This window comes from Dipodomys merriami, unplaced genomic scaffold (assembly GCF_024711535.1).
Source record: "Dipodomys merriami isolate MVZ:Mamm:240054 unplaced genomic scaffold, mDipMer1.0.p SCAF_69, whole genome shotgun sequence".
Taxonomy (NCBI): domain Eukaryota; kingdom Metazoa; phylum Chordata; class Mammalia; order Rodentia; family Heteromyidae; genus Dipodomys; species Dipodomys merriami.
Genome location: NW_027206279.1, coordinates 1,064,521 through 1,081,062, shown reverse-complemented (window position 1 = coordinate 1,081,062; position 16,542 = coordinate 1,064,521). Strand labels below are relative to the sequence as shown.

General features: G+C 47.0%; 1 protein-coding gene across 1 annotated transcript in view; it reads left to right on the top strand.

Annotated features, from left to right (window-relative positions):
* Ryr3 (ryanodine receptor 3) overlaps positions 1-16,542 on the top strand; it is a 348,483-nt gene that overhangs the window by 117,412 nt on the left and 214,529 nt on the right. The window contains exons 4-6 of the mRNA XM_070005709.1: positions 10,467-10,541; positions 12,785-12,863; positions 16,379-16,491. Coding sequence (XP_069861810.1) covers positions 10,467-10,541; positions 12,785-12,863; positions 16,379-16,491 — 267 coding nt within the window. The remainder of the gene's footprint in view (positions 1-10,466; positions 10,542-12,784; positions 12,864-16,378; positions 16,492-16,542) is intronic.

The window sequence follows — 16,542 nt, the reverse complement described above, 5'->3', positions numbered from 1 at the left end:
CATATTCTTCAGGTTGTTTGTTTTGCGGTAAATGGATTTGAATTCAAGGCCTCCAGCCTTCCCCTCCCTCCCTCCCTCCCTCCCTCCTTCCTTCCTTCCTTCCCCCTCCTCCTCCTCCTTCCTCTTCTTTCTTTCCCTTCCTCCTTTGTCTTCCTCTTCTTCCTCCTTCTCCTTCCTCTCCTTCTTCCTCCCTCCGCCCCCCTTTTCAGATAGGATATGGCGTTGAGCCCAGACCTAGCCTCAGACTATGATCCTCATACCTATTTCTTCACATAGCTGGAGTCAGAGGCATGACCTAACATGCTGGCAAGTTTGTTGACATAGCATCTTACTTTTTGGACTCAAACTTAAAATCCTCTTGAGCTTTGTCTCCAGAGTACCTAGGATTACAGGTCTAATGAGCGCAGCAGCATTTCATTCTCTCTCTGCTCAGCGTTGTCAGTTGAGGGAATGTCTTGCTACCATGTCCCCTCACATAGGCCTAACCCCGTGAGTTGTACTGGTGCCTGGGAGCGGCCCAAGTGCCAGGGCAATGATTCTGTGGTCCCAGACAGGCGACCCAGGCCGCTGCTGTTGGCCGCTCATAGCCCTTCCCAGAGCACTGTGACTGGGGGGCAGGGGAAGCCGTGGGGAAATGGCTTGTGATTTATTGGCTGCTTCGAGCCGTAGGTCTGCGTATTCCCAGGCATGCTGAAGAACAGTCTCAAGTGTCTCACCCCCTCCCAGCCTGCCTTCTCCTGGAACACGCAGCCCTCTGAACACCTTCCTCCCTCTCTGTGCACCACGGTCACGTCTCACTGACTCTGCCAACTTCACTTGCAGCTTACTAGATTGTATTCGATTGAGCTCTTTGCAGGACAAAGGGGAATTGGACGCTCACCAGGCTACATGCTTGGTCCTGCTGGTTTTAGCTCTTAGCTCTTTTTCTGTTTGTTTGTTTTTTTTTCTTTACCTATTTTCCTACTGAAACATTCTTCAGCTCTGCCAGTCTCTCATTTTTGTCTGACAGTTTATAATGGTGGCCTTATTGGCATGCACTTTTTTCTAAACATATTAACTTGATTTTAATGCTCTTAATTGCCCTGGGTATTCTTTCTTGTGCATAAATAGCTACCACTCAACATTTGGAAAGTTAAGTATTTTTTAACTTAGCCCTTTATAAAAGGAATCTATTTATATCTAGCTGCTTTATTTCATGTATGATATACTGCTACTAAAATTCGATTCTGGAAGAAGAAAAATAGCCTCTACTATTTTGATTTCTTGTACTAAACTATGTTTTGAAAGATCAGGCTCCTCTTATGATGAGTGGTATCTTGTGAAATGTGCCCAAGCAGGTGAGTGCCAGGTGGGCTTTATATGCACACACTTGACCTACGAAGTCTCAGTCCAGGTCCAAGTGTTCTTACAAATCTTGGTTCTCAGGAGGGAGAAGCTGAGTTGGGTGGTGTGACACCGGGGCGTTTCTGTTCCCCCTGGCTGCAGACTCCCTGGTTTGGAAGACATGAGACATTCACCCCCAATTGTGCCACTTGGAGCCCCTCAAGTTTTCCAGACAGGCTTAAAAACCAAACGGTCACCAATAAGAATCACCAGGGTCACCATTTTAACAAAATTGGTGTCATGAGCCGAACAATTACCAGTGTTCCTTTACCTCCTAAACGGCTTCCGGAGTTTGCACCCTTCCTTTATCATCTAGTGACAATTGCACTTAGACTGCACCAACGGCACCGGGAATCAGCTGGCACTGGATGATCACGTGTGTATCGCAGCACCGCTTCCTGCACGGTGTCTCACGTCTCTTAAGATACTTCCGAATACAGGCATTGCCTTTTCTGAAATGCTCAAATGCTCTCCTCTCGGCTCAAGGGAACATGGGTTAACATTTTTAGCATTATTGTTGATTTCTTTGAGTGATAAAGTGACTCGGCCTGTCTTCATTCTTCTGGCGCAAGACACGAATATCTGAACTGTTCTTCAGTGTTCCTGATTCTGCTTTATAAGGAAGAGCTTTAGGGACCACACTCTGGTGCCAGGGATAGATGTGCCATCAGCACTGCCATAACCAGTCCATCCAAGCCCTGTTCTCATGAGCTTGAAGGAGACACTTGGAGACACCAGCAGAGAAGCGTCTGCCAGCGTTATGGGGATCGAATGAGGCATTAATTTTATGAAGAGCATGGACTTAGTGTTCACATGGGTAATTCCAATTCTTTCTCTTTTTCCTCTGCCTTTCTTAGAAGTGAAAGCTTATTAAACCATTCCATTCTCTCTCAGGTAACCGTCCTCAAGTGCATGGCTGGTGGTCCTGCGCTCTCTCCAGTCGTATTTTAAAAGCATTCGCAGTGCTGCCTGTGTCCCTCTGTCCTCTGGCTTCATGGCACACATTCCTAGGTTGTAGAGAAAAGTCTTCCTTGATTTGTCAAGCTGTATGCATAGCTGGTCATATATGTGATATATATGACACACACATACATGCATGCATGCATGCATGCATACACACACACGCACGCACACACACACTGCTGACCGGGCAGTGATGTGGCCATCAGCGGTTTGAATATCCTGCCCTGGCTCAGGTCCTGTCCATCTGCCTCTCCTGAGGACCATCACAAACAGCTTTTCTTGGGTGACATATTTTCTTCTTCAAGTTTCCAAAAGCCCTTCCCCGTCAGCGATCAGCTGCAATGCTCTTCTTGGTACCAACTCACCACGCTATGTGAATAGCAACCCTGAGCCCGCTGGGAAATTTTAAGAGCTATAAACTGTCTAACGCTTAGGAACTATTCTTCTCACATGGCTGTTTTTCAACAGCTCACTTTTTAATTTCTTTTCCCCGTCCATTGAAGAAAGCAAACCTGAGCGTAGGTGTGTTGCTGTTTTGTTCATCCACATGAAGAGGAGGATTCTTTTTCCTGCTCCGACTGTGAAACCCACTGAGTGTTTTTGAGCCAGCGTCTCCCGTGCTCTCCCCGGAGCTCTGAGGGAACTCCTCTTCACGTGCCTTCGTTGCTGGCCGCAGAGCCTCTACGCTGTCTTGTGGCTCAGAGGAAGCCAGGTTTATCGTTGGTTCAGTAGATTATGTTGATGATGATGAATCTGCTCCCTGCACCATAGGGAGAAAGAGATCAGATGCTGCGTGCTCTTTTTGGGTCCCGGCTCTCATTCACATTTCAGCAGAAGAGACATTTGACCTTTTTTTCCTGTCTGGCAGCAAGGCCAGCTGGTGGAAAGAGCATTTGAACTGAGCTCGGGCTCTGAAGGTGGGTCTGTGCGTGAGAGGCTCAGAGGCCTGGGGCCAGTGCCCTCACACAGCTTTGGCCTGGGACGGCTGTTAGAGGTCAGGAGCACCTGTTAGAGGTCAGGAGCACCTGTTCTTCTCCAAGACAGGCTGCCGTGCAGCCCTCCTCCAGTGCCCCGCGCACACTTCAAGGAGAAAACACGCTGCCCGTTTTACCTGGGGTAGAGATTGAGCCCCAGGCTCGTGGTGTGGATATGTACAGAACATGAGTCAGGCTGTGGGCAGCAGACCACTCTGGGAACTAGAAAGATACGAACGGAGAAAGGCCAGTTGATAGAAGACTCCAGAACTGTGGTGGGATGGGGAGGAGCTTGAAGAACTTCATGACAGCCGAGGTCTGAAGCTCAAGCCTGTAATCCTAGATGCTTGGGAACAAAGATCAGGGAACCGTAGTTTGAAGCCAGCTGAGCCTTGATCTCAGCCAGTGGCTGGCTGTAGCGGCGTGCACCTGCTGAGCCCGCTACCCGGGACACCGTGGTGCTCTTCCTTTTGGAGCTATTTCGTGATTTGGGTTCGGGAGTTTTTCTCTTTTTTGGATACAGTGTCTTGCTGTGCAGCACAGACGGGTCTCAGACTCTCAATCCTTCTCCCGAGTACTGGGCTTGTAGGCATGCTCCTGGTATAGTTTATTTTTTCATGGTTTCCGTAGAGTCCCTGAGCGATGCTGAGAATGCGAAAGCCTTCTTCCACATTGTGTTCTGAGCTGAGTTGCCTGTACTGGAAGGATTTCTTAAAGGGAAGTCTCTTCAGGGGTCCATCCTGAAGGTTTCTAGCCAGGCTCAGGTCTGTCTGACCATTGGTTTTAAACTCCTTCCCAATACCATTGAGTAGAAAGTCAAGGTGTCAACAGACTGGTCTTTTATCCTTGACACCTTTCATTCATGTCACTTTTTTATACCCCACAGCAGAGAGTTTGGAAAGTAAAAGGTATCTCTGTCCAGCCCAGAAAATGGAGGCTCCGGCGGTTTGTAGTAGAATGGAGTGTCTGATACAAACGCTCCGAAGAGCCAAGGCCCATCCCGCACTGGACCCTGCCAGGTTTCACGTGGACTTTCAGGGAGTTAGGAGGGCTGCCTGAACCCCCTGAATTCCTGTCTCATTCACTGGCTCTGCCTCCCAATGACAGCTCAGTGGGTCTGTGTGCGCACTCCTCCTGCCCCAGACTCTGCTTCCTGAACTCCAGTGTGCTCAGAGAAAGTGCCAGCTTTAGTGCGATGAGAGAGAAGTTACCTGTTACCAGGTATTGACAGCTCAAGGCCTGCTGGGAAAGCCCGTGAGCACCTTCGCTGCTGGATGGACTCAGAGGCCCTGCCCGCCTCACTGCTCACCCTTCTAGGGAAGTCGTTTGCTTGAGTAAAGTCTTCAGAGTTCAACCAGGAGTAGCTGGTCACCCAGCCTGTTGGGGCAAAGTACCCAACAAGAGCCAGGAGCTAGAGATTGACAGGGGCTGTCAGAGGCGCCGTAGGGCGTGAAGCCCTGTGTCACAGGATCCTCCTGTGGACTCCGGAGCTTGTCCTGTGGGTGCAGTACAGAGGGCCTGCACAGTCCCGCAGAGAAGCTGTCTCTGGGGGTTTCAGGCAGCCCTGGAATCTCACAGGAAGCAGCTAGAAAGCAGGTCTGTCTGCCCTCAGGGGCCACGGCACTGAGGATCCTGGCGAATGAACTGCCCTTGAGCAACTGAGGGTTTAACTAACAGACACAATAGTCAAACGATGACACAGCGTGCATCCCCCGTACACAGACATTTGCCTTTTATTGAGATGATGGCACAAGAATGGTGTTAAAGGCGAGTGGTTCTGCAGCTGTCCGAGACGCCATTTCGTTTTGATAGGTTCCCTCTCGTACTGGCGTCTGCAGTTAACAGTGGTTGAGGACATTTTGTAGTCTACCCTCTCCACAGTGGCAGATCATAAACATTTTTCTGTTTGCGCGCAGCTCCGAGACTGCAGACTTTAATGGCTGCAGAACAGAAAGTGGGAAGTGCTCCTGTGATTTACTAGACAATAAGTTCTGTGGACTCAGGTCCTTTCCAGGCACTTTGTTTTGTTGGGCCTGTTACAGTGCTCTTATCGCCGCTGTATACATATGCTAAGCAAAGGCTGTGGACCCCTTTTATGACTTTTCTCACTCTTGCTTTGGAGAGCATGGTGCTCAGGGCCCTCTACGCTAGCTCACATCAGCCACAGCTCTGACAGCGGGCTTCCCTCCGTATTTGCACGTTATATAGATGTAAAATGATATATCCAAGTCCCTTTGTTATTCCTGCCATTACCAAGAGATAAAATTGCTTCCATGTGTTTCAGTTTTATTCCAGTATGAAGCATTAGTGCATATGCTTTCCTGCTTCTTCAGTTGCGGCTTGATTATTTTTTTCACACATCTGGATGAGATACTAACCCTTGTGTCAGAGAGAGACAAAATCTCTTTGTGGTCGGTCCATGAAATGCCACTGTTTCCATGGTTGTGAACGTTGAGTTATTGGGGTCTAATCCTGGTCATCTTTGCTTCCTTTGACTGTATTTGGTATTTCAAAGTATGGATAAGTATTAGGTTTGCAGAGGATGTAGATTACTCTGTTATATGCTAGTTGTTCTATTATTTAATTTTAAAATGAAATATTCAACTTTCTCCATGCTGAATCTGATATTCTTATCTTCTTGTTTCTTGTGGCTTTTATTGAATGCTTTTCTGGTGTGCCCCCCCAACACACACATACATACACACACGCGCACACATACACATACACACACACACACACGCACATACACACATACATACACAGACACACACGCACACACATACACACATTCACACATACACGCACACACACATACACACATGCACACACACCACACACACGCACACATATACACATGCATGCACACACACATACACACCACACACACACATACACACACCACACACGCGTGCACACACACACATACACGCACACGCACACACGCACACAGTGCTCAGTGTCTCCTCCTCCCCTGAGGCGCTATTGAACTGAAAACCAGGGTACGCATCGTATCTAGAGACTTATGAACTGGCCATCTTCTGCTCCCTCCTTTGGAATCCACACCAGAGTGAACTAATTTTGCATCACAGTATTTCTTAAAACTCAGTTCCTTTTCTTCCTTGCATTTCCTGAAAATTTGAACAGCAGTTTATTGAATCTCAAAATATTCTATTGTAATTTTAATTAAAACCAGTAATTTAGAAATGAATTTAGGAGAATAAGCATTTACATTTCTCCTTTTGTGATAAATTATACCCCTTTATTTTACCAAATCAAAATTTATTTTATGCAGTAGTGTTTTATTATAAAAGTTACACTCACCAAAGTAAATTTAATATTTTGTGACAACAATAAATTGAATGTTCATTATTTTCTTCTAACTGAACATACTACTTGATATTTTTTCTACTTCTAAGTGTTCTTTTCTTTTTTTTTGGTCAGTCGTGGGGCTTGAACTCTGGGCCTGGGCGCTGTCCCTCAGCTCTTCAGCTCAAGGCGAGTGCTCTACCACTCAAGCTACAGCGCCACTTACGGTTTTCTGGTGGTTTATTGGAGATAAGAGTTTCACAGACTTTCCTCTGGGCTGGCTTTGAACCGAGATCCTCAGATCTCAGCCTCCTGAGTAGCTGGGATGACAGGCGTGAGCCACCAGCGCCTGGCTCTAAGTGTTCTTTATAAGGCAGGATTATTGTTTATCACTTGTATGACAGGAAAGGAAAAAATCCCTGGGCCATGTGAAGGGCCCTCTTCATGTTCTAGGACCTTAGACTTTATTTTTCCTCTTTCTTTGATGGCGTAAGAGTAGAACAGAGGCAGGAAGCATGGTCTCTAAGCTGAGGTGGTCACATTTGATTCAGCAGGAGCGCTCCTGGGAACACTGCATGCTTCTTACTGCACAGCACCTCATAAAGCGAGATGGCTCTGAAGTCTCTGTCCTGACGCGTTTATGCGTGGCTGGAGGGAATTTACCCTCTGGCAAAGTGTGTCTGTCCTCTGGGAACTACAGGAAGAAATGTTAGGAAGCTGAGCATGGTGGCGTATTCCTGAAATCCCAGGATCGTGGTTTGAACTCAGCCATTGCTCAAAGTACGATGCCATCTTAAAGAACAGCCTGATATGGGGTGGGTCTGTAGCCAACTCCACACCTGTCATTCCTGCACAAGACAGGTGTAGACAGAAAACTCACAGTCTAAGGTAGGCCCCAGCATCTGGAAAACCACGAAAGCAAACAGGGATAGAGCGTGCTTCAAGTGGCAGAGTGCATGTTCGCAGGCACCAGGCCCTGAGTTCCAACCAAGAAATGCCGGTGATGGAAATTAATCTTGAAATTTCAGGTGAGATGATAGAATTAATGACACCTGTCCTCTGGACATGACATCAACATCTTGACCAGGTTTTCCCTGGCCTCCCCATCCAGCACACAGCACCAGGTACCGTCATTCTGCCAGCGATGACAGCCAGGGTCAGCCATGGCCGGGACAGGACTCCCATCCTGAGAAGGTCATGGCCGAGACCCGGACCCACCCCCACCGAGAGCAGATTCCCACTCTCTTCCTTCCACGTGCCCTGCCACATCCTTCCTAAAATGCCACTCCAGAACTCATGCCAAACAATGACAACAGTAGTAGAACGTGTAGTTCGCTCCAAGTTCAGCTCCAACTCACAGCGTAGGAGCCAACCACGGGAAATTCCTTACGTCCCTTAGACCTCCTCTTTCCTCTCAGAAAAATGGAAACAGATCACGTTATCCCGGTATTTATTCATCCTCTTAGGAAAAGCCGGGTGATTACATTTCCTCCTCCATGCCAGGCCCTGATAAAAATAAAATGAGAAGCAGCCTGGCATGCCCTGACTGCTCATTGAACTTCCAGGAAAGGAAGATGATACATATAGAAAATCATATGGATTCACATCAACTAATAAATTCTATAAAACAAAGCAGGAACAGATGAATAGGCTAAGAGCGGCGGTTCTCTTTCAAAGGGTTAGTAGGGAAGACTTCTCTAATGAAATGTGGAAGCGCAGAAGTGATATAAATAAAGGGTAAAGGTTAGCTGTGAGGGTACTGGGGGAAGAGCGCTCTGGGCAGCAGGAAACAGACACAGACGGCCCTGTGACAGGGACACACTTGCCGGCAGTAACAGGAGGTCCGGCATGGCCACAGTGTACAGGCTATTGGTAGATGGATATTTGCTACCCAGCCTTTCAGAGAAAGTTCTCCAACTCCCAATGCAGGGTATCAGAGGACTTTGCACTTGTAAGGACAGTAAGCTTCTGAGATGCTTCTAGAAGTGCAGAGGAGAGGAGCCAAGCTCCTCCGTGTTAGTGTCTAGGGCTAGCTAGCCTACAGACCTGAGAGGAAGCCAAAGACCTGGGGAGCGGAGGGGCCATAGCCCACTGAGGAGACCTGTGGCGGTCCGTTGTCCAGTGTGGGTCTGTGCTGACTTGTAAGAGCACAGGTGCACAGCACGATTTCAGTCAGATTGACAAAATGTGCAAGTTATTGACTAGCTGTAAAGATGTTAGCACATGAGTAAATACAGAAGCTAAAGGTAATGCAGACGATTTTAAGAAATTCAGAATTACTGGAAAGAGCATTGTAATTCCTGCATGATATTCAAATCTGAAGAACATTTAAATATCTCTGTAGCTGTCAGGGGAAAGGCACGGCACATTTATAGTTAGTTATCAGCTTTTTAGAACATGGTACCACATTTATCTTTTTTCTCTGTAGGCTCATTTTATGATATGAAAAGCCGTCTCTTTGACGGAGTGATTCTATTCATCCAAATGGTGTTGAATTCAGGATACTTGTGGCCTTGTTACTGAGACCTTTACTCCTCTCCCTGCCAACCGATTTGCGGTGGCTGGAGAGGAGGTGCCAAAGATGGCAAAACCTCACACTGCCCCGTGGGCCTCCCGCTCAGCTTGAAATGGGTTTCCTAAAAACTGCCCTTGACCTTCCAGAGAATACCGGAGTTTATTTGACATTGTTTCTCAGGTTCTCACGTCTCTGTGTGTTTAGGGAGGACCAAGCCTGGGCTCTTTACCTCCTAAATCAAACGTGTTGCCTCTGTAGATGGGCCTGCGCGATGATGTGCTGCTCAGGCCAGGAATGTGGGTGCCAAAGACTGCACTGTCTGCGGGCTCCGCCGCCCACACCGCCTACCTGCACTTCCTGTGCTGCTCAGTTCAGCACAGCAAAGTGGGGGTCAGACCAGGCGCAAGACAAAGCAGGAGAGAGTATGCTACAGAAGTAGGGCTGGGAAGGTGGCTCAGTGGTAGAGCGCTTGCCTTGCATGCCTGTGGCCCTGGGTTCCATTCCTCAGCACCACATAAGCAGAAGTAAAGCCTGGGAGGTTGACTTGGCACAAGACAGTGACTTTTCATCTTCCAGTGGCTCCACGCTGGGCGGTCTCTTCCTTCCATGCCTCCTCCTCCACGGTCGGGGCTGCTACCCAAACGGCCACAGTGGAGCCGCTGGGGAGACCCAAGAGCCACCCGGTGGTCTCCCAATGGAGACCACCCGTTACCCGTACGCTTCCTGGACTTCACAGCCACCCCTTGTAGGTGAGATGTGTAGAAAGGAGTCTTTGAGTTGAACACAAATGCTAGAGTTGACAGCACAGTGCTACAAGGGGAAGCAAGAGACTGCAGGACCCCGGAGCTGCCAGGGCCTGGCCTCCAAGACCCGGAGCTGCCGGGGGCCTGGCCTCCAAGACCCAGAGCTGCCGGGGGCCTGGCCTCCAAGCTCCAGAGCTGCCGGGGGCCTCCAAGCTCCTTCTGTCTCCAGGCTGCAGTTGCATCACCTTTGTTTCTCTTTCCCACTCTGAATGCTTCTGAGAAGTTTCAAAGGAAGGTAAGCCAGCAGCTCCTTTCTCATTTACATGCTTCTGGTAGAACGGCTCTGGGGTTCTGCGGCCATTCTGGGAAGAGGCGCGGCCCTGCGCCCTTTGCCTATGACATTGCATGGCTCTGGTCCTGGTCTCCTGTGCATTAGCCAGACACTTGCTTCTGGAATGGAATTCGTGGGGGCTTGCCATGAGTCGTTTCCTTGGCGTCTGTCCCCTGGCATCTCTGTGCTGCTTTGCTGTCAGGACAGCCATGGCTGGTGCATGCTGACCTCTGTCCTCCTTGTCCCCACAGGCAGCACAAGGGGGCGGCCACAGGACCCTGCTCTATGGCCATGCAATTCTCCTGCGGCACTCCTTCAGTGGCATGGTAAGCATTCGGGATACCGAGAAGGGGGGCGGGGTGGAGAAGAGGAGCAGTGCAGGAAATCAGCAGCTCCAATTCAGTATTGCCATCCAACGTGTACACTGTTCCAGGATGGCCTTCACAGCACTTACCTCGATCTTCAGGGGTTGGTGTTTGCTTAAAATCCGCTAAGCACCCACTCCACGAGACCTAAGCCCAAGCCAGTGAGCACCGGGCTTGGGTGTATAGATGCTTGGTAAATACTGTTGGATTAGCTGATCAACCATGGAGCCACGGATCCCTTCAGTGTGCATGAAAGAGAAGCCAAACAAATGGCGTTCAGGCCCATCATCCAGGAGAACACGAGGTGCTACGCGAGTCCAGAGCAAGGCAACAAGGCTGAAGCAGGAACACATCGAGGGTTTAGAGCCAACGTCACAAGAATGGTGACAGCTCACTGTACCCTGAAAAATAACGCAACTTCAGAGATAAATACAAGTGGCAAAACCTTAGGTATAGCATATCGGCAGAGAGTGTTTGTTAAAAGTAGTACACTCTCACAACAGACTCCTAACATCCAGTCTTAGTTTCTAAGTGTCTCATTTTCACTGTGTCTTTTGCTGGCCCTGGTGGAAAACGGACACACGAAGTCAAACTTCGCTTCCACACATCGCACCTGCAGTCTCAGCCGAGTTCTTCTCAGAGCCTGTGCTGGCAAGGCAGTGGGGTCAGCTGACTATTAAGTAATTCACTGCAGCTTTTTTTTTCTGAGCACAGGTGAGAAGTTGACCTTTCAGCTTGAACATTCCTTTGTTTTGGCCATTCATGGCACAAGAACAAACATGGCCAAGTGTACGACAGGACTTGTGGCCACATTGTGCAGGAAGCTTTGTACCCTGGCAGAGTCTGTGGTCCGAAGGACCGTGGGTCAAAGCCAACTTGGGCAGGGAAAGTCCACAATGAGCCACTGAAAGTCACTAATTCCAATTATCCACTAAAAAAGGAGTAGAGCTATGGCTCAAGTGGTAGAGTGCCAGCCCTAAGAGGAAAAACCCCAGGACTGGAATGAAAGCCTCATGGTAGGCACACACACGGACACATACCACCACCATCAACACCATCGTCATCACCATCACCACCATCACTACCACCATCACCACCATCATCACCACCATCACCACCACCATCACCACCACCATCACCACCACCATCACCATCACTATCACCACCATCACCACCACATCACCACCATCACCATCACCACCATCACCACCACCATCACCACCATCATCACCACCATCACCATACTTGTCACAGCTTTGAAAACTCAGGCAAACATCTAGTACAGACATGAATGTTTGTACTATTTACCAGTAATCTCAGTCTTCAAATTTTCACTCATAAACTCTACACTGGCTGATTCCTTTCAAGAGCAATTCTGGGAATACAGCTTATAAAATATGACTTTACACAAGACAATAATTCTCTACCTTCTTCAAGTTCAGGAGATACATAAAGTAATAAATATAAGTAGGTTAACAATGCTATTCCTGCCTCCCCCAACACTGCAGTATCCAGACACACACTTCTGTCACTCTGGGGCTTCAACTCAGGGTCTGGGCCCTGACTCTGAGCTTCTTTTGCTCAAGGCTAGCACTCTACCACTTGAGCCACAGTGCCACATCTAGGCCACATCTAGCATTTTCTGTTTATGTGGTACCGAGGAATCAAACCCAGGGCTTCATGCATGCTAGGCGAGCGCTCTACCACTGAGCCACCTTTCCAGCTCTGGGATATTTTTTTTTAATCCAGTGCTCAGAATTTTAAATTTTATGCACGTTAGTTCTACAAGTATACTATGTACCATTTTTATGTGTGGCTTTTTGGTTCAATACTTTATAAACAGAGATCCATGCTGTTATATATTCTCCATGCCTTCTCTTAATAACGTAATATCCTATAAAAGAGACGCACTGTTTATTTGGACTTTCTTCTATTGTCATTTTTGTTCCATTTATATTTCCAATTTATAAGTTGCTGAGTAAAGCATCGTTAACAATCCCAATTTACTTACATAACATATAGTTGTACAAATTGAATCGTCAGGTCATCAAAGCAGCACATCTCTTTGTGTAACAAAAACATTTTCCCAGTGGATTGTAGCAAACGTTGAAGGAGTTGTGAACGCAGCTTGCTGCTGAAATGAACGGGAAGGTAGCTTAGCCCTGTGCGAGCCCCAGGTCACCGCGTTTGCTTTCTTTTCACAGTACCTCTCGTGTTTGACCACATCGAGATCCCAGACAGATAAACTTGCCTTTGATGTGGGTCTCCGGGATCACGCCACAGGTGAGTCCCCTACCATTCCTGGAGCGTGGGCCCAGTGGGTTCTTGTGCTGGGCTTTTGCGAAGGACACTGAAGTGTTGCTCATTTAGGATTCTAGCCTCTCCAGGTCAAAGAGGACTGATACAAATGTCCAAGAAGGAACTAAAGGGATAGGGAAACAGACATCTTGAACATGGAGAGCATGATGTTTTAGTCATAGTTGATACTCTCAAAAACTATTTTAGAGTTGGTACCAAAAGTATGTAGAAAAATCAACCTTGATAAGAACCAGTAATGCTAAGTAACTGTTACGGAGCGAAGTAAAGTAGCCTAAGGAAGGGTGAAGTAATGAACTAGAATCTGGGTTAAGGAGCAGACCTGTTTGTTCTGCGGTGAGCGCAGTGTCTCCAACATAGTCTCTGGATGTCAGTCAGGAACAGTCAACCCCCTCGATTTTACAAATCCATAGCAGCCTCTTTAGTATCACTTATTTTATGTTTTTATTTAAACTTCCATACTTTTGTGAACAAAGCATACCATATCTAAGTAGAGAAGTGTAAGTGGAGAATGTGTTTTGCTTGCTTAAAATAAAGAAAATAAAGTGGACAAATAATTGAGATTGTATTGGGAAATATTAGGAAAGCATTAGTGATGCTAGTCCCACACTTAAAATTTGCTTTACTAGAATCAAGTTAACAGATGAGCAGTTTTTCCTAAATTTCTCACCCTTGTGATTCAATGTCATTTGTGTTTTATTGTGTGTGTGTGTTTGTGGGTATGTGTGTGTATATATACAATAAAAAATATATTGATGGCCACCATGAACACGCTCAGAATGGTAGTGACCGTAGTGGTATCTAATGACACAGAAAGCCAGAAATGGAGTGTGGAGAAATACTCAAGTCAGCGTGTCAAAGACAGGGGCCATTTCCCATGTGTTACTCCATACACGGTAGAGCAATGGGTAGCAGGTAAATGGAGTCATGTTTCATCCCAATGAAGTAAACTATTTCTGCAGTAAGCTAATATCTGCAGTTCACCAGGGGAAAACTGCTAATCTGGGGTGTCGAGTGCCCTGTGACTGGAAGTGCTTATGGCAGCCTGACCCTTAAAGGCCTTGGATCTAGAACTTCTGACCCATTTAGAGGTTGACCTATTACCAATCAGGATTTTTGGTTACAGGCAACAGAAAGTGATTCAGATGGGCTCAAATAGAGTATGAATTGACTAGAAGGGTGTTAGATGAAACTTCATCTGAGGCTGAGAAACTTTGAAAAAGAAATAGCCAAAAGACACACTGAGGTCTAACTGGAATCTCTCTAATGTTAGAGCATCCCCCCAGGTACAAAGAGCGTTCTATGTCGAGTCACCACAGCAGTGCACAAGTCTGCGTTGTTTTAAAACTGGGACCGTTTATAAGTTAAGGAGCCAGAGTGTCTGGTGTTTAGGTGATCAAGGAAAATAACCTAGGATTCGAACTATGTGCATCTGCTCTCTGTGCCTTGCGAAGTGGTGTCTCAGGGGCCGCAGGAGATCCCCGCTCCCGGTAACACGGAAGGAGGCCGAGTCTACCGCTGCTGTGTCAGCTTTTCCCTACAGTAAAGATTAGGTGTGAGCTTGATTTGAGGTTTCGTTGTTTTCAGCTAAAGTACGTGTCTTAAAATATAATTTCTTCTCAAATGTTGTCGACCTTTGCTAAAAATTGGGAAATGAGTGAAGGGCCACGTGCTGTGCAAGCATGTTGGCCTCTGCCAGGAGCAGCCGTCGGTCTTGGGGCACGTACCTGGAAATCATCTGTGGTTATTTCATATCAATACCATGATTTTATTCTTTCTGTAAGTTGAGAAGAAATTGAGAAATACCACTTTCTACTCAAGTGTTCAGGGGATCTGTTTTATTCCAACTATTCCAACTAGCAATAAAGAAATGGAGGAAAGGTAGTAGCAGAGGTTATTTTTTAGCACTTCTTTCTTTTGTATTTACTTTTACTGTAAAGATGACGTACAGGGGTATAGCAGTTACACAAGTCACCCCCCACGAGTTGTACGGTTCATTTTTAACAGTGTCTGGTTAGTGTCACTGCTGCATGTGTTCACGCTTTGTCCCACCGTTTACATGCTATACTTTGTTTTCCTGACTGTCTAAAATCACCCTGGGAATGAACCTCTGCTGACAGGCAGGGCAGACATGTGCGTCAGCCTGAGCTCCTGTGGTTGATCAGAAACTGCACGTGGAGACAAGTAGAGAGGGGCCTGGAGTAATTCACCTCGATTTTACCTCCATCATCCCAACTTACTCCATCTCCTCCTTGATACTTGTGAAGAAGGAGGAGAGAGCAAAGCAGGCCCAGGCACAGCTCGGTCCTCCCCCAGTTTCTTTTCCTATAGCTTGTTCACACACAACCCGCAGCAGGGGCTTGCTGTTAGCCACATGTAAGCTTTAATTATTCTGTTTTCAGGAAGACCCTTGCTCGCTTGACAGACCTGTGGTGGTTTGCGGTTCCTCTGATGCTCTGTCACCTGTGGTTGATGGAGGATAGGAAAGGGATCTGGGGTTGAGCTACACATGAAAGCACTCAACCCCATCTGCTGCTGCCGCCTTTGCCTCCAGGTCCAGAGCGTTTCCTAGGAAATTTAACCAAGAGCGGGCTTTTGAATTCGTGTCTCCTTCATGATTTTACTCAGACTTGTCTTAGCTTTCTCTTGGCTGAGAGTATCCATCTACTTTTCTTTTTCCAAAATGCCAATGTTTCTTCTTTGCTATATATTTCTAGGTTTGATATTTTAAAATATCTCTCTATGATGTATTTATAGCACTTTATGAAAGTAGAGCACAAATACAAAGTGCTTTAAATTTTCAGTAGAGGGGCTGGGAAGATGGCTCAGTGGTAGAGTGCTCACCTTGCATGCTCGAGGCCCTGGGTTCGATTCCTCAGCACCACATAAGAAAAAAGCCGGAAGTGGCACTGTGGCTCAAGTGGTAGAGCGCTAGCCTTGAGCTGAAGAGCTGAGGGGCAGTGCCCAGGTCCAGAGTTCAGGCACCATGACTGGCAAAAACAAAAACAAAAACAAAAATCTAAATGTTCAGTAGACCCATAAAATCAAGCAAAGATTTGAGAGACTTTGAAACAAAGGTTTTATATATGCATTAAAATACTCAGACTGTGATTTCTGCCCTCCAGTACTCTTTCCCAAACGCTGTCTTGCTCTAAGGAAAATTAAAATGATAGATGTAGTCCAAAGCAACTGAAAGGGTTGTAAGGAAATAAAGATTAAAGCCTGGAGTATGAATGTGTGTGCAGGTGTATGAATATGCATGTGTATTTCAAGTGTTTTCATCAGAATTGTAGGATATTAGGAGCAGAATTAGGGATATTGCTTATGACTAGAGTATGATTCATGTGCATATATACTCTGTGTGTGTGATATGAATGAGTGTGTACTTGAAGGGCAATTACCAGAACTAAGAAGTACGAGCATCAGAGTTAGGGACATTGCTTTCCAGAACACAGTGACTAATCCAAGGGGCCTTCATGCAGGAGAAGCCTGTTGGTGGACCATTCACCCTGCTTCCAAACAGAGGTCCGAGGGGGAGAAAGTTCGGATTGGTGATGACCTCATCCTTGTCAGTGTGTCCTCTGAAAGATACCTTGTAAGTACCCCGTGGGGTGAGCGGCTTTCCTCTTCAGAATTTTCCCTTTAG